Source organism: Sebastes fasciatus, chromosome 4 (assembly GCF_043250625.1).
Source record: "Sebastes fasciatus isolate fSebFas1 chromosome 4, fSebFas1.pri, whole genome shotgun sequence".
Classification (NCBI taxonomy): domain Eukaryota; kingdom Metazoa; phylum Chordata; class Actinopteri; order Perciformes; family Sebastidae; genus Sebastes; species Sebastes fasciatus.
The window spans coordinates 18,926,969-18,948,772 of record NC_133798.1 but is presented as its reverse complement, the minus strand read 5'-3'; the positions used below and the strand labels follow the sequence as shown (position 1 = coordinate 18,948,772).

Sequence of the window (21,804 nt, the reverse complement as noted above, 5' to 3'; positions counted from 1 at the left end):
GAATTTTGCAAAAAGCGTTTAATCATCATATTCAGATCATGTTTACATTAATATTCACAACCATGAGTCATATATTAGATAACATACATTCCTAATCTATGGTCTGTTAAGAAAAAACCTTTACAGTTAATAAACTGAAAAAGCACAAAGCCATCATAAATTTGCGTATCTGGAGTGCCTACTGTGAAATTAGATAACCCAGTCATTTTTATTGTGGGCTGCCTACATTGGAAAACATGTGATTCAACAAGCCATTCAGATTTGGCTCCCCTTCCTATCTAACATGCAGTCTCCTTCAAATATATTTCCCAAGGCTTGAGAACTATACCTTTGCAAAGGTACTTTGGTATTTTTCCTAATGCTGTCAACTTTAACAACATCAGAGAATTGTTGGGTTTGGTAAATCTTGAATTCCGCCACAAGGACCAATCTGTTTAAGTTTTCATGTCATTCATGTTTAACTTTTTTCCCAAGAAAAATAAATCTCCACAGTAACCTTACAACCGAAATGCAGGTGAATGTTACTAGCAAAACAACTGCCAACAGAGCAGCGATGACATCAACAGAGTTGTAAACAAACCAGGACATTTTGTTGGACTGTGTCTGCAGGTGACGGGCTCCTTTATGTCTGATGACATATTCTATCCAAAACACTGCCTTGTCCAGTGGCTTCATGGGCTGATCTCTGTGCAGCCTTGAGAGCCTCTGCATGTTTTCCCTGTAAGAGGAATTGTAAAGAGCTGTCTTCAGGGCATCTACAAAGATGTGTCTGTCAAGATCGGCAATATCCACAATCACAGCTCCTCCCTTTGCTCTGATTCTGGAGAGATTGTCAGGCTGATCAAAAAGTAAGGGAAGTCCAACTACAGGAACTCCGTGGTAAATTGCCTCCTGAACCCCGTTAGTGCCTCCGTGGGCCACAAACACTCTAGTTTTGGGATGTCCTAAGAGGTCGTTCTGTGGCAGCCAGTTGACCATTAATGTGTTGTTGCCCAGGTTGGTTGGTCTTTGTCCAATATACCTCCATACAACCTTCTGAGGCAGCTGGGCAAAGGCTGCAGCAATCTCCTCAGCAACATCTTGAGGAAGCTCCCCGACTGAAGTCCCTAAGGACATTATAATGACCCCGTGGTCTCCAGAGCTCTGGACAAACTCCTCCAGGTCCACAGGGAGTGGCTTTGAGGGCTTGCACTGAAATCCAGCCATGTAGATTATATTTGGCATTGTTGGACGTGGATAATCAAAGACAAAATCATTCCTCATGAGCCATATATCTGCATCCAGGAAAAACGTTGAGTAATCCACATCGGGACCAAAGTACTTCTTAACTACTGGTTTGTAATGAGGTTCTGTGATGTATGACATTGTGTACATCCCAAAAATATAACTTAGTACATTCTTTATTCTTTGAGGGAAGGTCATCTTATCTGTCAACCCTGTTGCCGTGTAAGGAATGTATGACAGAGGTGAGGGGGCAATAAGGAAATGAGCTTCACCTTGAATGGTCCATCTGACATTAAAAACAAGAGGAACTTGGAGCCGACGTGCCAGCATTGCCCCTACACCTAACCAGGGGTCAGTCAAAACCACATCATATTTGGCGTCATGAAAAGACTGCATCAGGTTTTCATCTTCAAACATCTGAATGATGATTTTGCTGATTTTCTTATGGAGCTGAAAGGTTTGGTCCAAAACCAGCCGCTTCATCTGAATATGAGTCCAGATTTTAGACCAAAAAGAAGCATGCTTACCCTGACGCTGGATCTCTATCAGTTGAAAATAAAAGGCTTCAATATTTTCCTCAAATCCACAGGGGCTGAGAACAGTGACAGAGGTGTAGAGAGGAGACTTTTCACTGATGAACCAGCTATCAGATGCCCGAACCACAGTGATCTCATGGCCTTTAGCATGCAGTTCCTCAATGAGTACTTTCATGTTTACCCAACGGCTTCCGTCCGCTGGGACAACCAGGATTTTGCCCCCAGATGCACAGGATAGTTGAATCAACAGTAGAGCAAATGTGATCAGTGACGAGTGAGGCACCTTCATACTGACGTCCCTCAGAGACCTTAAAAATGCACAAAAACAAATTAATAAGAGAGTACTGCCTGTCTGGTTTACATGTTTTTGTGTTTACAGTCATCTTATAACATGAAATGCAGTGGCAAAAAATAACATAATACAAAATCATAATAGTACATTTACTCAAGTACTGTACTTGATTACAAGTTTGAGGTAATTGTACTTTTTCGCTACTTTACTGTATTCTTCTTCTCCACGACATTTCACAGGGAAATATCCAAATTTTCACTCCCTACATTAATTGAATTTCCCTCGGGATCAATAAAGTTACTATCTATCTATCTATCTATCTACTTGACAGCAATAGTTATTTTCTACAAATAGAAATTTTGCATAAGAAACATATGATTATAAAATACAGTGTATTGTTAAAGATTAAACAGTGGCTGGAGTCTCATGTCATGTTTCAGATGTCTAAGATTTGTTGAACAGTTCTACCAAAAAGATATTTCCCCTCTAAACTTCTCAGATGGTCTCATTTAGTTAACAGTTTGAGGCTAAAAGACACAACACAAAAACTAATTAAATACAATTTTAAAACATAAGGTGGTTGCAATAACGGTTTGCAAGCATTACCTTCTGTTAATCTTTTCACATATAGTACACCTAACTACCAAGACTTGCACAGACCATGTTTCAACAAAATGCACAAGATAACAGAACTTTTTATTAACACTTACCCAAATCCACAGATACAGGAGAGACAATCCAACTTCCAAGTGTCCGTTCAATGACAGTATTAGTTATTTGATAAGATGGTAGGTTTTGTCCACAGATGGAAAGAAAGAGCGGTGAATACACCTCCTAGTCTATTCTGCAAAATCATGAGTGGTTAGTATATATATACTGTATAAAAGAACAAGAGTTAATGTTTAATTGTAATCATTATACATTAACCTGTTGTACCATCTAAGGTCAAGACTGTGTGTTCACTGGTAAATTGCTCATGAATGTTTACCCGAACAGAGCAGTAATATAAACCAGGTTTTCACAGCTGCAGAACGCTATGTCCTTAAATAACACTGAGCCATAAAAACTATACTTCTCAGATACAATCTTGGGTTTTAAACATTAAGTTATAAGTATATATATATATAACTGATAACTATGATGCTAATACTAGCTAACATTGATGTTAGTCAGTGTTTAGCTGGTGGGTTTCACAAGATAGCTAACGTTACAGTCCTTTACAACAATAAATATAAAACCACATGTTGCTCTCAGTGTTGATATCAATATGCTGATTCATTTGGAAGTTAGGAAATGTTAGAAAATTAGTCTTACGGTGTACATGTTTTTGTCGAGGTGAATATCCGTGACTATCACTACAACGGCGGCAGCATTATGAAGCTAAAGTTACTGCTGAAAGAGCACATCACCAGCATATCTTTAAAGGTACAGTGTGTAGGATTTTGTGGCATCTAGTGGTGTGGTTGCAGATTGCAACCAACTGAGCAGCCCTCCGCTCACTCCTCCCTTTCCAAGATGCGGTAACATGAGGTGCAGAGTGCAAAAACGTGGTAACGCCGTTCGCCTCGCCCAGAGGCCATCCTTACCATAATAACACTGACACTCTAATCCAATATGGAGGCTTTAAAATGTCTACAAATTCTAATAAAAACAAATCAAACCAATAAATAAAGTGAAATAATAATATGCAATTGAAAAATGTACTTCTTTGTCATGTAGGCATTTACTGTGTCATAATTAAATAAAAACATGTTAAATGACAAATATTTAGCATTTTGTCTTTAATAAATGAAGGCATTGTTTCTAATTAATACATTAATATTTACTGGAAATTCATATTTAGTTCCTTAATGACAAACCAGGCAATAGAACTTTGCAAAAAGCATTTAATCATCATATTCAGATCATGTTTACATTAATATTCACAACCATGAGTCATATATTAGATAACATACATTCCTAATCTATGGTCTGTTAAGAAAAAACCTTTACAGTTAATAAACTGAAAAAGCACAAAGCCATCATAAATTTGCGTATCTGGAGTGCCTACTGTGAAATTAGATAACCCAGTCATTTTTATTGTGGGCTGCCTACATTGGAAAACATGTGATTCAACAAGCCATTCAGATTTGGCTCCCCTTCCTATCTAACATGCAGTCTCATTCAAATATATTTCCCAAGGCTTGAGAACTATACCTTTGCAAAGGTACTTTGGTATTTTTCCTAATGCTGTCAACTTTAACAACATCAGAGAATTGTTGGGTTTGGTAAATCTTGAATTCCGCCACAAGAACCAATCTGTTTAAGTTTTCATGTCATTCATGTTTAACTTTTTTCCCAATAAAAATAATTCTCCACAGTAACCTTACAACCGAAATGCAGGTGAATGTTACTAGCAAAACAACTGCCAACAAAGCAGCGATGACATCAACAGAGTTGTAAACAAACCAGGACATTTTGTTGGACTGTGTCTGCAGGTGACGGGCTCCTTTATGTCTGATGACATATTCTATCCAAAACACTGCCTGGTCCAGTGGCTTCATGGGCTGATCTCTGTGCAGCCTTAAGAGCCTCTGCATGTTTTCCCTGTAAGAGGAATTGTAAAGAGCTGTCTTCAGGGCATCTGCAAAGATGTGTCTGTCAAGCTCGGCAATATCCACAATCACAGCTCCTCCCTTTGCTCTGATTCTGGAGAGATTGTCAGGCTGATCAAAGAATAAGGGAAGTCCAACTACAGGAACTCCATGGTAAATCGCCTCCTGAACCCCGTTACTGCCCCCGTGGGCCACAAACACTCTAGTTTTGGGATGTCCTAAGAGGTCGTTCTGTGGCAGCCAGTTGACCATTAATGTGTTGTTGCCCAGGTTGGCTGGTCTTTGTCCAATATACCTCCATACAACCTTCTGAGGCATCTGGGCAAAGGCTGCAGCAATCTCCTCAGCAACATCTTGAGGAAGCTCCCCGACTAAAGTTCCTAAGGACATTATAATGACCCCATGGTCTCCAGAGCTCTGGACAAACTCCTCCAGGTCCACAGGGAGCGGCTTTGAGGGCTTGCACTGAAATCCAGCCATGTAGATTATATTTGGCATTGTTGGACGTGGATAATCAAAGACAAAATCATTCCTCATAAGCCATATATCTGCATCCAGGAAAAACGTTGAGTAATCCACATCGGGACCAAAGTAAATCAGGCTCCTAGAATTTTTGCGGTTGCTCTTGTGTTTTTTTGGAATTGTTTGGACTTACCTCATTTTTTGCTCTGTGCTCAGGTCTGTTCACCTGCCAGCTGTGACTGCTTCCAACCTGCCTGCTCACTCCTGCACTCGGCTTCTCCTCAACCTGGAACCCTGTCGTAAAATAAATATTCTTTTGTGCTTCCTTTAAGACTCTCGTTGTGTGCTGCATTTGAGTCCACATTTTGTTACCCAGAACATAACAGTTTTGTATTGTTAAGAAGGTCTAGTAGTAAAATACAGTGCCTTGCTATTGTAATCAATTAAGTAAATCATGTTAATTATTTTTCAAATATGATGCAGTATGTGGAATAAGGAAAGGATTTAAAATGTTTTTTATTTCAATATATCTCAAGATCATGGCATATATATTTTATTATATTGCATGTAAGATGCATCTAACCCACTTCTGAATTTCAAGCAAAAACTGCCAAGATAAAGCTTTCTGTAACCAGTTTCATATTTTTCGATTATATGTCTGCTGCATTATTTTATCAGCCGGTTGTATGAAGTATGAACCAATTTTTAAAAAAATATATTTGTATGTATATATATATGTTTGGAAGCCCTGAGAGGCAAGTGACAAAAAAAATCTGGTGATTCATTTTCTAAGTCTGTTCTAAATGGTTTTCTCTCCTGTGTTTATGACTTGAGAACTGGTGAAAAAAATGTTTTGCCAGGATAATCTTTATAAATTCTTTCATTTTTTTAATATGTGAAAACAGATTGAGAAAAAAATTGTAATACTCATTTCAGCCACAAGAGGCTGAAGTGCACCACTACCAGATGATCTAAATCTGTTTCACAGATGAAAAAAAGCAATTTAGGAAGATTATCCTGGCAAAACATAATTTTTCACCTGTTCTTAAATCAAACACAGTAGACATAACAATTAAGATCAGACCTAGAAAATGGAGAAGAAATATTTAGTTTTAATATAAAGATTTATTTTAAACATTGTCCAATTTGAAATCATTTATGCACAATCATTTAAATCTTTAATTTATGGAGAAAAAAAAACTTTTATTTCAGTGTTAAAATCTGTACACGAATTTTACATCTACTCTTTACATGATTTCCTGATTAAAACAAGAGCTGTAAACATAAGAGTTGTACAGGTAATGCGTAATGTATCTGTCTCATTATGTATATTACATTATTCCAACCAAAGACTGTCAAGCTAAAGTTTCCTGTATCTAGTCTCAGTAGATGTTTTGTGGTGCATTTACCGTTTATGTGACACCATGGACCTTCTGTAGGGATGATTTTAAATGTCTAATAAAAACAAATTAAAGGAATAAAGTGAAACAATAAAATATTTATTTTTCATGAAAGCATTAACTGTATCACAATTAAATGAAAACATATGTTAAATGATAATTAGTTGCATTTCGCACACAAAACCCACATTTTATTTTCATGTCATTCATGTTTTACTTTTTTCCCAGCAAAAATAATTCTCCACAGTAACCTTACAATTGAAATGCAGATGAACGTTACTAGCAGAACAACTGCCAACAAAGCAGCGATGACATCAACAGAGTTGTAAACAAACCAGGACATTTTGTTGGACTGTGTCTGCAGGTGACGGGCTCCTTTATGTCTGATGACATATTCTATCCAAAACACTGCCTGGTCCAGTGGCTTCATGGGCTGATCTCTGTGCAGCCTTGAGAGCCTCTGCATGTTTTCCCTGTAAGAGGAATTGTAAAGAGCTGTCTTCAGGGCATCTGCAAAGATGTGTCTGTCAAGCTCGGCAATATCCACAATCACAGCTCCTCCCTTTGCTCTGATTCTGGAGAGATTGTCAGGCTGATCAAAGAATAAGGGAAGTCCAACTACAGGAACTCCGTGGTAAATCGCCTCCTGAACCCCGTTAGTGCCTCCGTGGGCCACAAACACTCTAGTTTTGGGATGTCCTAAGAGGTCGTTCTGTGGCAGCCAGTTGACCATTAATGTGTTGTTGCCCAGGTTGGCTGGCCTTTGTCCAATATACCTCCATACAACCTTCTGAGGCAGCTGGGCAAAGGCTGCAGCAATCTCCTCAGCAACATCTTGAGGAAGCTCCCCGACTAAAGTTCCTAAGGTCATTATAATGACCCCGTGGTCTCCAGAGCTCTGGACAAACTCCTCCAGGTCCACAGGGAGCGGCTTTGAGGGCTTGCACTGAAATCCAGCCATGTAGATTATATTTGGCATTGTTGGACGTGGATAATCAAAGACAAAATCATTCCTCATGAGCCATATATCTGCATCCAGGAAAAACGTTGAGTAATCCACGTCGGGACCAAAATACTTCTTAACTACTGGTTTGTAATGAGTTTCTGAGATGTATGACATTGTGTACATCCCAAAAATATAACTTAGTACATTCTTTATTCTTTGAGGGAAGGTCATCTTATCTGTCAACTCTGTTGCAGTAAAGGGAATGTATGACAGAGGTGAGGGGGCAATAAGGAAATGAGCTTCACCTTGAATGGTCCATCTGACATTAAAAACAAGAGGAACTTGGAGCCGACGTGCCAGCATTGCCCCTACACCGATGCCGGGATCAGTCAAAACCACATCATATTTGGCTTCATTGAAAGACTGCATCAGGTTTTCATCTTCAAACATCTGAATAACAATTTCACTCATTCCTTTGTGGAGCAGAGAGAACTGGTCCACAACCAGCCGTTCGAGTTGAATACGAGTCCAGATTTTATACCAAAAAGAGGCATGCTTATCCTGAAACCGGATCTCTAGCTGTCGAGACAAAAAGGCTTCAAAGTAGTTTTTCTCAAATCCACCAGGGCTGTGAAGAGTGACAGAGGTGTAGAGAGGAGACTTTTCACTGATGTACCAGCTATCGGATGCCCGAACCACAGTGACCTCATGGCCTTTGGCATGCAGTTCCTCTATTAGTACTTTCATGTTTACCCAATGGCTTCCATCCAATGGGAACACCAGGATTTTGCCCCCAGATGCACAGGATAGTTGAATCAACAGTAGAGCAAAGTTGATCAGTGATGAGTGAGGCACCTTCATACTGACGTCCCTCAGAGACCTTAAAGATGCACAAAAACAAATCAATAAGAGAGTACTGTCCGTCTGGTTAACATGTTTTTGTGTTTACAGTCATCTTATAACATGAAATGCAGTGGCAAAAATAACTAAGTACATTTATTTAAGTACTCTACTTGATTACAAGTTTGAGGTACTTTGTACTTTAATTTGATGCTACATTATACTTCTCTACTCCATTTCAGAGGGGAAATATTGCACTTTACACTCCCTACATTATTTGACAACAATAGTTACTTACTTTGCAGATTCAAATTTTACATAAAAACATGATATGCTTGTAAAATACTGTGTATTGGTAAAGCTTAAATCAGTGGCTTTGGCATCATGTCAAGTTTCGGGATTCTATGATCAACTAATAATAATAATAACTAATTAAATAATATTATAAAACATAACTTGATTGCAATAACTTATTACAAGCATTACCTTCTGTTAAACTTTACACATATAGTACATGTAACTACCAAGACTTGCACAGACCATGTTTCAACAAAACACACATTTCACGGCTGTTTTTACTTAATGTGTGCATAAGTTAACAGAACTTTTTATTAACACTTACCCAAATCCACAGGTACAGGAAAGACAATCCAACTTCCAAGTGTCAGTTCAACAACAGTATTAGTTATTCAATGAGATGGTAGGTTTTGCGCATAGTTGGAAAGAAAGAGTGGTGAATGCACTTCCTAGTCTTTCTTTCAAAGTCATGACTGGCTTGCATGTTGTAACATGCAATGTACTATGAACAGCTCTGTTGCATAAGAAGGTGTGTACTGCTGCAGATTATGGCCCTGTTGTATAATGGGCGTACTGTCCATGGTAACTACTGAATCGTTCATACAGGTTTCATATTTTGTCCCAGGTAATAAAAAGATGAGGGCTTTTGTTTTGGCAAATGTCAGAAATTGATCTGTAAAATAGGAGCACCAGCTTCCCATAAAAAATGTCTGTTTATATGAGCGTGACGATAATGACCGTGACGATAATGACCGTGATGATAATGACCGTGATGATAAGCATTTTGATTCTGTGTCTTACTGAAATCTGTCAATTGTCCACTTTTTAAGGGTTCAGAATGCAATGGTCCCATTTTTACTCATGCTCTACAGTACTCCTTTCATACATTATGTGTTACAAGAAAGCACAGACAAAAATGCAAACTGTGAACAAACTGGAGAAGAGGCCTCTGATATTGCATCCATTACACTTAATTAATCCACAAAGATCCAGAAGGAACACAAAAGAATGGAGATGGCTGAAGAACTGTTTTGTATTTGTAAGCATTTCCTTAGCACACTATGAAATGATACAGTATATGCACAAATGCTTAATCAAGGTACTTTTCAAGGAGCAGTAGAGGAATGAAAGCACCAGAACACCTGCTTAGATTACTCAGGACATATGGCCAGCATTTATTTAACAGTAACACTAAACATAGATCTCTGTTTTTCCCTTAGGTTGTCCTTTAAGTTGGGAAGCTCAGTGTCTTTTCCTTGCCCCTTCAACCAACTCAGGTTGAGGAGAAAAATAAATAAAATAAATATTTCAGAGCTCTGGCAAAATAAAAAATAGATGAAGAAATAAATAAAAATGTATGGTAAATGACAAGAATAGCTTTTTGTCTTTAATAACAGAAGACAAATTGTTTCAAATTAAAACATTATTTTATCTTTTCATGTTTTAACTGGGAGTCAACCTTCAGTTCCTTAATAACAAGTCAGACAGCAGAACTTTGCAAAAAGCTTTTAATCATCATATTCAGATCATGTTTACATACATTTTCACACCCATGAGTCATATATTAGCTAATATACATTCCTAATCTATGATCTGTTAAGGAGCCTTAATTATGTCAGCTGACGTTATTTTTCATATTTTATGATTCAAACAAATATTTCTGGCATGCGGCAGCCAATGTTTCCTAATGCTGTCGACATTAACAAACATCACACAGAGAATTGTTGGGTTTGGTAAATCTTGAATTTCGCACACAAAACCCACATTTTATTTTTCATGTCATTCATGTTTAACTTTTTTCCCAAGAAAAATAAATCTCCACAGTAACCTTACAATTGAAATGCAGATGAACGTAACTAGCAGAACAACTGCCAACAAAGCAGCGATGACATCAACAGAGTTGTAAACAAACCAGGACATTTTGTTGGATTGTGTCTGCAGGTGACGGGCTCCTTTATGTCTGATGACATATTCTATCCAAAACACTGCCTGGTCCAGTGGCTTCATGGGCTGATCTCTGTGCAGCCTTGAGAGCCTCTGCATGTTTTCCCTGTAAGAGGAATTGTAAAGAGCTGTCTTCAGGGCATCTGCAAAGATGTGTCTGTCAAGCTCGGCAATATCCACAATCACAGCTCCTCCCTTTGCTCTGATTCTGGAGAGATTGTCAGGCTGATCATAGTATAAGGGAAGTCCAACTACAGGAACTCCATGGTAAATCGCCTCCTGAACCCCGTTAGTGCCTCCGTGGGCCACAAACACTCTAGTTTTGGGATGTCCTAAGAGGTCGTTCTGTGGCAGCCAGTTGACCATTAATGTGTTGTTGCCCAGGTTGGCTGGTCTTTGTCCAATATACCTCCATACAACCTTCTGAGGCAGCTGGGCAAAGGCTGCAGCAATCTCCTCAGCAACGTCTTGAGGAAGCTCCCCGACTAAAGTTCCTAAGGACATTATAATGACCCCGTGGTCTCCAGAGCTCTGGACAAACTCCTCCAGGTCCACAGGGAGTGGCTTTGAGGGCTTGCACTGAAATCCAGCCATGTAGATTATATTTGGCATTGTTGGACGTGGATAATCAAAGACAAAATCATTCCTCATAAGCCATATATCTGCATCCAGGAAAAACGTTGAGTAATCCACATCGGGACCAAAATACTTCTGAACTACTGGTTTGTAATGAGTTTCTGAGATGTATGACATTGTGTACATCCCAAAAATATAACTCAGTACATTCTTTATTCTTTGAGAGAAGTTCATCTTATCTGTCAACCCTGTTGCCGTGTAAGGAATGTATGACAGAGGTGAGGGGGCAAGAAGGAAATGAGCTTCACCTTGAATGGTCCATCTGACATTAAAAACAAGAGGAACTTGGAGCCGACGTGCCAGCATTGCCCCTACACCGGTGCCGGGATCAGTCAAAACCACATCATATTTGGCTTCATGAAAAGACTGCATCAGATTTTCATCTTCAAACATCTGGATGACGATTTTACTCATTTTCTTATGAAGCTGAGAGCACAGATCCAAAAGCAGCCGCTCGATCTGAATACGATTCCCAATTTTAGACCAAAGAGATGCATGCTTACCCTGAAGCTGGATCTCCATCAGTCGAGACAAAAATACTTTGTTTTTCTCAAATCCACCAGGGCTGTGAAGAGTGACAGAGGTGTAGAGAGGAGACTTTTCACTGATGTACCAGCTAGTGGATGCCCGAACCACAGTGATCTCATGGCCTTTGGCATGCAGTTCCTCAATGAGTACTTTCATGTTTACGGTCTGGGTATCATCGGATATTCCGTTTTTCCTTTGGAATTCAGAAATTTGGTTTGGGTTCGTTTTTTTTTTTTTCGTTTCAAACCAAAAACGAAAAAACGGCCGTTTTCTCGTTTTTCGTTTCTGAATCAAAAAATGAAAAACGAACCCAAACCGGGCCGTTTTTTTGTTTTTTTGCGAATTCCTTTTCTCATTATTCGTTTTGAATTGAAAAACGGAATCACGTGGTGCTCTGTTTGTTTTTTGTTTCCAAACGAAAAACGAAAAAAACAAATTAAAAAAACGATCCGATTTAGTTTCTTCAAGTTTCTTTCTGTCATTTTCTCTTTTGAATCGAAGAGCTGAGAACGGCAGTCACGTGACCAGGAAGTTAAGGCAAACATGTCAAAATAAAAGCCAAGAAGATAGTGTGGTCATTCTATAAAAGTGTAACATTATTTAAGCACAGGATCAAAGTAACAGTAGAAGATAAATAGGCTAAATAAATACACAAATAAATACATACATAGATATTTTTTTGTTTTGTTCTTTTCATTAACACATGAATGTCTTTTATCCAAAAAGTGTGTGATAAATTACAGGGAGGGTCTCTACAGATGTTATACAGAACTCTCACATAATTGACACTTTTCTCTCTCACACTCTTACTATGGGCTGTTTCTTTATGTCGGCAGGTGAGAAGCACTATGTGGCTACTCCTTTCAACACACCTGACACTTCCACCTGATCCTTTTACTCCATTAGGAAGGCTGTAGCCGAGTAGTTCTACATCATGATAATGCTAATTTTTCAACAAGCGATTATGACATTAATGCCAGCTAGTGTTGGATTTATTATGTACAAAAGTGCTTACAATGACCTGAAATAACCTGATTGTTGGATTTGTTGTGCATGAAGTGTTTGCGAGGACAGGGAGGAGGCACGTTCTGTTCTTTTTGCAAGGTCAAAGAGAGAAAGGAGTCAGAAGGAGAAACAAAGAAGAAGATATGCAGCAAAAACATCACGTGCCATAATCTCATGAATATTACTATTGTGTAAACCATGAATAGGCTGGATCAGGGATAGCTCGGGGTTCAGACTTCGCGAACTGACCCATGCACTGTATGTTGTCAGGGACACGTTGATTGGATCCAGATATCTGTAAACTCTTTTATTTTACTTATGCAACATTGATTGTTCGGAATAAATTGAATCATTATGCTTTAACTCATCTGTTTGGAAATTCTCTTTGTCACACAAGATTAACCAACACGTAACTGGGCCTTGACCTCTTGGAGGTAGAAGGCCAGTTCCTTCACTAGACAGAATAAAGCTCTGTCTGTCATGACAATAGTACTGTACTGAAGGCCACTTCATCACTCCAGATACTGTAGATTTAACAGATACCTGCTGTCTTCAGACGGCTGTAAAGAGTCACCCGAGTAAAGGAAAGGCTTTCAGTACAGTTCTATTGTCATGACAGACAGAGCTTTATTCTGTCTAGCTGGCATTAATGTCATAACCACTGGTTGAAAAATCAGCCTTATCATGACTAGCAGAACAACTGCCAACAGAGCAGCGATGACATCAACAGAGTTGTAAACAAACCAGGACATTTTGTTGGACTGTGTCTGCAGGTGACGGGCTCCTTTATGTCTGATGACATATTCTATCCAAAACACTGCCTGGTCCAGTGGCTTCATGGGCTGATCTCTGTGCAGCCTTGAGAGCCTCTGCATGTTTTCCCTGTAAGAGGAATTGTAAAGAGCTGTCTTCAGGGCATCTGCAAAGATGTGTCTGTCAAGCTCGGCAATATCCACAATCACAGCTCCTCCCTTTGCTCTGATTCTGGAGAGATTGTCAGGCTGATCAAAGAATAAGGGAAGTCCAACTACAGGAACTCCGTGGTAAATCGCCTCCTGAACCCCGTTAGTGCCTCCGTGGGCCACAAACACTCTAGTTTTGGGATGTCCTAAGAGGTCGTTCTGTGGCAGCCAGTTGACCATTAATGTGTTGTTGCCCAGGTTGGCTGGTCTTTGTCCAATATACCTCCATACAACCTTCTGAGGCAGCTGGGCAAAGGCTGCAGCAATCTCCTCAGCAACGTCTTGAGGAAGCTCCCCGACTAAAGTTCCTAAGGACATTATAATGACCCCGTGGTCTCCAGAGCTCTGGACAAACTCCTCCAGGTCCACAGGGAGTGGCTTTGAGGGCTTGCACTGAAATCCAGCCATGTAGATTATATTTGGCATTGTTGGACGTGGATAATCAAAGACAAAATCATTCCTCATAAGCCATATATCTGCATCCAGGAAAAACGTTGAGTAATCCACATCGGGACCAAAATACTTCTGAACTACTGGTTTGTAATGAGTTTCTGAGATGTATGACATTGTGTACATCCCAAAAATATAACTCAGTACTGTGACGACCCCTCCCCACCACTAGGTGTGTGTTGGCTCGCTGGTCTCTTTTGTTTCTTGCAGGCTCTGGTTGAGGCGGGGACATGAGGACATGATGGGTTGATGAGCTACACCTGGGCCCGGTGTAGCGCTGACTATAAAACCCTCTTCGCCATTTAGAACGCGCTCTCTCTCCATGCATGTGGACATCGCGGCGCGGCTATTCTTCCTCTTTTTCTATATGCTCTCACACACACGCATCCATGCACTCCTACACCACTGATTACTGATAATGATCTTTACATTTATTGATGAATTTAGTGTTTTGTAAATAAACTTTGATACTTTTTGCATTTACCTCGTCTCCACTCCCATTTTTGTTGCAACCTAAGAGCCGGGTTGTAACAAATGGGGGCTCGTCTATTTTGGTGGACCTAGTTTCTCAGGTAGTAAGAGGTCTGTTGGGCGGAGTTAGTGAGAAGGACCGGTTGTAGTGTGACGTCGACACACAGCTGTTGCCAATTTCAGGAGCGTTTTTTGTCAATGAGCCTCAGCTAAATGTTTGGGAGTAGCTTTGACGAGGGTAAGTGCTGTTTGTGTTCATTTCAGTGAAGCCGCTGGTTGTTTCTTAGTGTCGCCAGGTTTGATGTGCTGGTGATGTTTGGCAGTGAGTTCAGCAGTCAGGTCTAGCCACAGTAAGTTACCGGTGTTTCTGTCCCTGTTAGGCTTCAGTGCGGACTTCCTTTGGAGTTCGTAGGGGGGTGTTAGTGTGGTGTGAACGCGGTTAGAGCTGCTGTCAGCTCGGGAGCACGGCCGAGGCTGCGGGGGGAGTCGCCGGTTGCTTCGCCGGGCTTTGCGGTAGATAGTGCATAAATACCCACCGCAACTAGCACCTGAAGACTAGGGGGGGAGTTTACCTAGGTCTCTGTCAGGCAGTTAGAGGGACGGTGCACGGTGACGTCACGGCTGTGCGGGCTGTGTGAGCTCAGCGTGCCAGGTGTGTTTTTGTCGCGTCAGTAGAGGATTGTGCGTGTAGGTAAGTGAGTTATGGCGAGTGTAGAGGAGTTTCTGAGAGCGCCATCGGAGGAGCTGCTGGAGAGCTGCTCACGTGAACAGTTAATCCGTATTGCCGAACATTTTAATTTAGATGTTGGTGATAAGAGGATGAAGGAAAACATTAAAGGTATTGTTAAAGCAAATCTCAGTGATAGGGGTATTTTCAGAGGTAAAATGTATACTGTTGGTCCTGAGGTGGACAGTGTTGATGTGTCTGGCTGCAGAGATACAGGTCTGACTTTTGAGCAGAGGAGAGAGCTGTTGCTACTGCAGACAGAGATGGAGAAGCTGTCAGTGGAGAAACTGAGGAGAGAGGCAGAACTTAAAAGGCTGGAGATAGAGCACAGGTTGAGTTTACCTGCTGGAGGTGCTAGCCGTGCCTCTGACTTCTCTGGTAGATCGACTTCGTCATTTGATGTTGCCAGTAATCTGCGGTTAGTTCCTCAGTTTAGTGAGCGAGACCCAGACACTTTTTTCTCACTGTTTGAGCGTGTAGCTGAGAGCAGAGAGTGGTCTGATGCTGATCGTACATTATTATTACAGTGTGTTTTAATAGGTAAGGCTCAGGAGGCCTACTCTGCTCTGACAGTGGCAGAAAGTAAAATCTATTTAACTGTTAAATCTGCTGTATTAAAGGCCTACGAGTTAGTCCCAGAGGCGTATCGCCAGAAGTTCAGGACCTGGGAGAAGTCGGGTAAACAGAGTCATGTGGAGTTTGCCAGAGATTTGGTCACTTTTTTCAGTTGTTGGTGCAATGCCGTAAAGGTAGACACTTATAATGCTTTATGTGATCTGGTTGTTTTAGAACAATTTAAAAATTCCATCCCCAGCCACATCGCTGTTTACATCGGTGAGCATAAGGTGAAGACTGCTGCTGAGGCCGCCACCCTGGCTGATGACTACGTGCTGACGCACAGAGGTGACCGCAACTTCAGGGTCCCAGACGGAGGTGGTATGTATCGTGCCTCGGGTAGACGAGAGGAGAAACCTCATCCACGCCTTGGTAGGTTGGAACACTGTACACGAGGTCAGACGCATTTTGACTCTTCAAGAGTATGTAACTTTTGCAGGGGTAGAGGGCACTGGAAAGCTGACTGTCCCAGAGCTAATGCTGGAAGAGGGTATAGCGGGGGTCGGATGAACTCTGGTGCTTGTGCTGTATCTGTGGAACCTGTCCCTGTTGTCTCCCTTTCGACAGGTTAACATTGGGGAGCCATGCAGGTTGGAGGAACCTGATTTCTCTGCCTTTGTGTCTGACGGCTGTGTGTCACTGGTGGGAGGTAACAGTGTGCCGGTAAAAATCTTGAGAGATACCGCAGCATATGACTCGTACATTTTGAGCTCTGTTCTGCCATTTTGTGATGATTCTGACACTGGGGACTTTGTCCTGATGCGGGGTATGGGTTTGAACGTTGTGCCTGTTCCTCTGCATTCTGTTGAAATTAACTGTGGTTTGGTGCAGGGTAAGGTCGCCATGGGAGTCCGTCCTGCACTGCCGATCGAAGGTGTGGACATCATTCTTGGTAACAGCCTGGCTGGCAGCCGGGTGTGGGCCGAGCGTCCACCACCTCCTATAGTGTCATATTCACCCACTGTGACTGGTAACCCAGATGAGAACGCTCGGTGTTTCCCAGAAGTGTTTATCGCTTGCGCTGTGACACGGGCTATGAGCCGTGCACAGGGGGAACCTGAGCAGGGTGAAGAGGAGTTGAGTGAGGGGGATCTTGTTGTTGTTCCTGACTCATTGTTGTCTGTATCTCGCAGTGACCTAGTGGCGGAGCAGAGAGCTGATCCCTCCCTGAGTCAGCTGTTTGAGGCTGTTCTCTCCACTGAGGATGGAAACACCGCCGCCAGTGGTTATCTGTTGCAAGGAGAGCTTTTGGTGAGAAAATGGCTGTCGCATGGGGAAGACTTTGTCGGTAAGCCAGTGTTTCAGATTGTGGTTCCTGTAAAGTTTCGTGACGAGGTCCTTCAAACATCACATAACCAGTCAGGACATCTGGGCGTCCGTAAGACGTATAATTACATTTTACGGTATTTTTTTTGGCCTCGTTTAAAGAGAGATGTGTCTCGTTATATTAAATCATGTCACACGTGCCAAATGACAGGTAAACCCAATCGGAGCATTAAACCTGCTCCACTGTGCCCCATCCCAGCGACTGCACAGCCATTTGAATATTTGATCATTGATTGTGTCGGTCCTTTACCTCGTTCCAAAGCAGGCTGTAACTACTTGCTTACTGTGATGTGTCAGAGCACGAGGTATCCAGCCGCATATCCACTGCGTTCTATCACCACGAAGTCGGTAGTGAAAGCACTGACACAATTCATCTCCATCTTCGGAATCCCGAAAGTGATACAGAGTGATCAGGGTTCAAATTTCTCATCCAACCGTTTTACACAAGTGTGGAAACAGTTGAAGGTCCAACATAGCCAGTCTTCAGCATATCACGCACAGAGTCAGGGAGCTCTTGAGAGGTTCCACCAGACTCTGAAGTCTCTTTTGCGTAGTTATTGTGTTGAGCTGAATCAGGACTGGGAGGAAGGGCTGCCATGGCTTCTGTTAGCTGCTAGAGAAGTTGTGCAGGAAAGCACCGGTTTTAGCCCTAACAAACTTGTTTTTGGCCATACAGTGCGTGGGCCGCTCACGCTGCTGCATGACACTGTCACGCCATCAGAACCGCCTAGTAATCTGATAGAGTATGTAAACGGGTTCCGGCATCGTTTGTACTCCGCTGGGGAGATGGCTAAAGAAAAGTTGTCGTCTGCCCAGGAAAAAATGAAACGTTTGTATGACCGGAAAACCGAGCAGCGCGGGTTTAGTCCTGGAGATCAGGTCCTTGCTTTGTTTCCAATAGTTAAGTTGCCATTTCAAGCTAAATTTACTGGCCCTTTTACTGTACTGCGGCAGGTGTCTGACCAAAATTATATCCTTTCCACGCCGAAGCGGAGGAAAGCAACTCAACTCTGCCATGTCAACATGTTGAAACCGTACTATGCTCGCGAGTCTAGACCTCTCTCAGCAGCGGCGGCTGTTGGGAGTCAGTTCCCTGCAGGGGAGGATGATGGGGTTACCGCACCAGATGAAAGCTTGTTGCGTGGGCGACTGAAGAACGCTGAAACGTTGCGTAATCTTGATTCTTTGTTTGTTCATTTGTCTGCGGAAAGAAGCGCTGAGTTGTCTGCTCTTATTTACAGCTATCCATGCTTGTTTGGTGATACACCAAGCCAAACTCATCTGGTCGAGCATGACATAGATGTAGGCGACGCGCAGCCCATCCGTCAGCGTTTTTACCGTGTGTCTGAAGAGAAGCGCAAGGTAATGGACACAGAAATTAAATACATGCTCGAAAATGGCATCGCAGAACCCTCGTCTTCGAGCTGGGCGTCACCATGTTTGCTTGTTAAAGTCTGACAAAAGTCCTGGGTTTTGTACAGATTATCGAAAAGTAAATACAGTTACCAAACCTGATGCTTATCCACTGCCTCGGATCGAAGATTGCATTGATCAGGTTGGTTCTGCGAAATTTGTAAGTAAATTTGATCTACTGAAGGGTTACTGGCAGGTTCCACTGTCTCAGAGGGCAAAAGAAATCTCTGCCTTTATCACACCCAACGGTTTGTTCACTTATAATGTCATGAGTTTTGGACTGCGGAATGCACCCTCAACATTCCAGCGCCTCATGAACATGGTGGTGTCAGGGCTGGAAGGTTGTGCTGTGTATTTGGATGACGTTGTAATTTACAGCAATACATGGGAAGAACATTTGGCTCGTATCAAAAAATTGTTTGACCGTCTGAGTGATGCGCGTCTAACAGTAAACCTGGCAAAATGTGAGTTTGCCAAGGCCACTGTCATTTACCTTGGTAAAGTTGTAGGACAGGGGACGGTGTGTGCAGTCCAGGCCAAAGTGAGGGCCATTGAGAAATATCCAGTTCCCACCACAAAAAAAGAACTTCAGCGTTTTCTTGGTTTAGTCGGGTACTATCGCAGCTTCTGTAAAAACTTTTCGACTGTGGTAGCCCCTCTGACGGATTTGCTGAAAGGAAAAGCTCGATTTGTATGGTCAGCCTTTACACAAGTAAGCAGGCTTTTGACAATGTTAAGTCTGTTTTGTGTTCACCTCCTGTTCTCGCAGCTCCTTGCATGGATCAACCTTTCAAACTGCAGGTGGATGCAAGTGATGTGGGGGCAGGGGCGGTGCTGTTCCAGACGGATGGTAGTGGTGTGGATCGTCCCGTGAGTTTCTACTCAAAAAAGTTCAACTCATTTCAGTTGAACTACTCGGTGATTGAGAAAGAGACCCTGGCACTCATCTGGGCCTTACAGCATTTTGAGGTTTATGTAGGCTCTAGTGTTCCTCTGGTTGCGTACACAGATCATAATCCCATAACTTTTTTGCACTCGGTACATTGCCCAAATCGCAGGTTGATGCGATGGATGTTGTATTTGCAAGCTTATTGTTTGGACATTCGCCACATCAAAGGCTCTGATAATGTTGTGGCCAATGCCTTATCTAGAGCTCCTAGCTCTTAAATATTTGTCTGACTGAATTGTTAACCCCTCTGGTCTGCTATGTCCCTGTTCTGTCACCTTAAATGCTTCTTCAGGCGCCGGAGTTGCTGAGTGGGCGGGATGGGGGTTGGTTGGCTGCTGGGGAATAAACTACAAATGGTCAGTATGGATTTTGATATAGTTGTAAGTGTAAGTAAAGTGTTACAACTAAAGTTTAGAAATTATATTACAAATGAAGAACATCAATCGTAGGTAAAGTAAATTGTTTTGTTGTTGATTTAGTGAATAGCGGTTGCGGTGTTCTTATGGGAACTCCTTTTTTGATGGGGGGGGGGTGTGACGACCCCTCCCCACCACTAGGTGTGTGTTGGCCCGCTGGTCTCTTTTGTTTCTTGCAGGCTCTGGTTGAGGCGGGGACATGAGGACATGATGGGTTGATGAGCTACACCTGGGCCCGGTGTAGCGCTGACTATAAAACCCTCTTCGCCATTCAGAACGCGCTCTCTCTCCATGCACGCACATCTCTCCATGCATGTGGACATCGCGGCGCGGCTATTCTTCCTCTTTTTCTATATGCTCTCACACACACGCATCCATGCACTCCTACACCACTGATTACTGATAATGATCTTTACATTTATTGATGAATTTAGTGTTTTGTAAATAAACTTTGATACTTTTTGCATTTACCTCGTCTCCACTCCCATTTTTGTTGCAACCTAAGAGCCGGGTTGTAACAGTACATTCTTTATTCTTTGAGAGAAGTTCATCTTATCTGTCAACCCTGTTGCCGTGTAAAGAATGTATGACAGAGGTGAGGGGGCAAGAAGGAAATGAGCTTCACCTTGAATGGTCCATCTGACATTAAAAACAAGAGGAACTTGGAGCCGACGTGCCAGCATTGCCCCTACACCGATGCCGGGATCAGTCAAAACCACATCATATTTGGCTTCATGAAAAGACTGCATCAGATTTTCATCTTCAAACATCTGGATGACGATTTTACTCATTTTCTTATGAAGCTGAGAGCACAGGTCCAAAAGCAGCCGCTCGATCTGAATACGATTCCCAATTTTAGACCAAAGAGATGCATGCTTACCCTGAAGCTGGATCTCCATCAGTCGAGACAAAAATACTTTGTTTTTCTCAAATCCACCAGGGCTGTGAAGAGTGACAGAGGTGTAGAGAGGAGACTTTTCACTGATGTACCAGCTAGTGGATGCCCGAACCACAGTGATCTCATGGCCTTTGGCATGCAGTTCCTCAATGAGTACTTTCATGTTTACGGTCTGGGTATCATCGGATATTCCGTTTTTCCTTTGGAATTCAGAAAGGAAAAAACGTTTTTTTATTTTTTCGTTTTAAACCAAAAACGAAAAAACGGCCGTTTTCTCGTTTTTCGTTTCTGAATCAAAAAATGAAAAACGAACCCAAACCGGGCCGTTTTTTTGTTTTTGCGAATTCCTTTTCTCATTATTCGTTTTGAATTGAAAAACGGAATCACGTGGTGCTCTGTTTGTTTTTTGTTTCCAAACGAAAAAAACAAATTAAAAAAACGATCCGATTTAGTTTCTTCAAGTTTCTTTCTGTCATTTTCTCTTTTGAATCGAAGAGCTGAGAACGGCAGTCACGTGACCAGGAAGTGAAGGCAAACATGTCAAAATAAAAGCCAAGAAGATAGTGTGGTCATTCTATAAAAGTGTAACATTATTTAAGCACAGGATCAAAGTAACAGTAGAAGATAAATAGGCTAAATAAATACACAAATAAATACATACATAGATATTATTTTGTTTTGTTCTTTTCATTAACACATGAATGTCTTTTATCCAAAAAGTGTGTGATAAATTACAGGGAGGGTCTCTACAGATGTTATACAGAACTCTCACATAATTGACACTTTTCTCTCTCACACTCTTACTATGGGCTGTTTCTTTATGTCGGCAGGTGAGAAGCACTATGTGGCTAATCCTTTCAACACACCTGACAC

At 41.7% G+C, this 21,804-nt stretch overlaps 1 protein-coding gene and 5 pseudogenes across 1 annotated transcript; all 6 read right to left on the bottom strand.

Moving 5' to 3' along the window:
* On the bottom strand, window positions 1-9,030 carry LOC141766052 (UDP-glucuronosyltransferase 2C1 pseudogene; annotated as a pseudogene).
* Window positions 3,764-5,306, bottom strand: LOC141766888 (UDP-glucuronosyltransferase 2B10 pseudogene; annotated as a pseudogene).
* Window positions 6,587-9,056, bottom strand: LOC141766051 (UDP-glucuronosyltransferase 2C1 pseudogene; annotated as a pseudogene).
* A 1,026-nt stretch (window positions 9,057-10,082) lies between these two features.
* LOC141766054 (UDP-glucuronosyltransferase 2C1 pseudogene) lies at window positions 10,083-11,855 on the bottom strand (annotated as a pseudogene).
* Window positions 11,856-12,593: 738 nt separating this feature from the next.
* On the bottom strand, window positions 12,594-14,254 carry LOC141766887 (UDP-glucuronosyltransferase 2C1 pseudogene; annotated as a pseudogene).
* A 6,279-nt stretch (window positions 14,255-20,533) lies between these two features.
* LOC141766886 (UDP-glucuronosyltransferase 2A3-like) lies at window positions 20,534-21,804 on the bottom strand. The gene has a single exon (XM_074634059.1). The coding sequence runs from the start codon at window positions 21,092-21,094 to the stop codon at window positions 20,534-20,536; it is 561 nt and encodes a 186-aa protein (XP_074490160.1). The 5' UTR covers window positions 21,095-21,804.

Coding starts and splice junctions, on each gene's coding strand:
- LOC141766886 (XM_074634059.1), bottom strand. CDS start 21,094: ATGAAAGTACTCATTGAGGAACTGCATGCCAAAGGCCATGAGATCACT.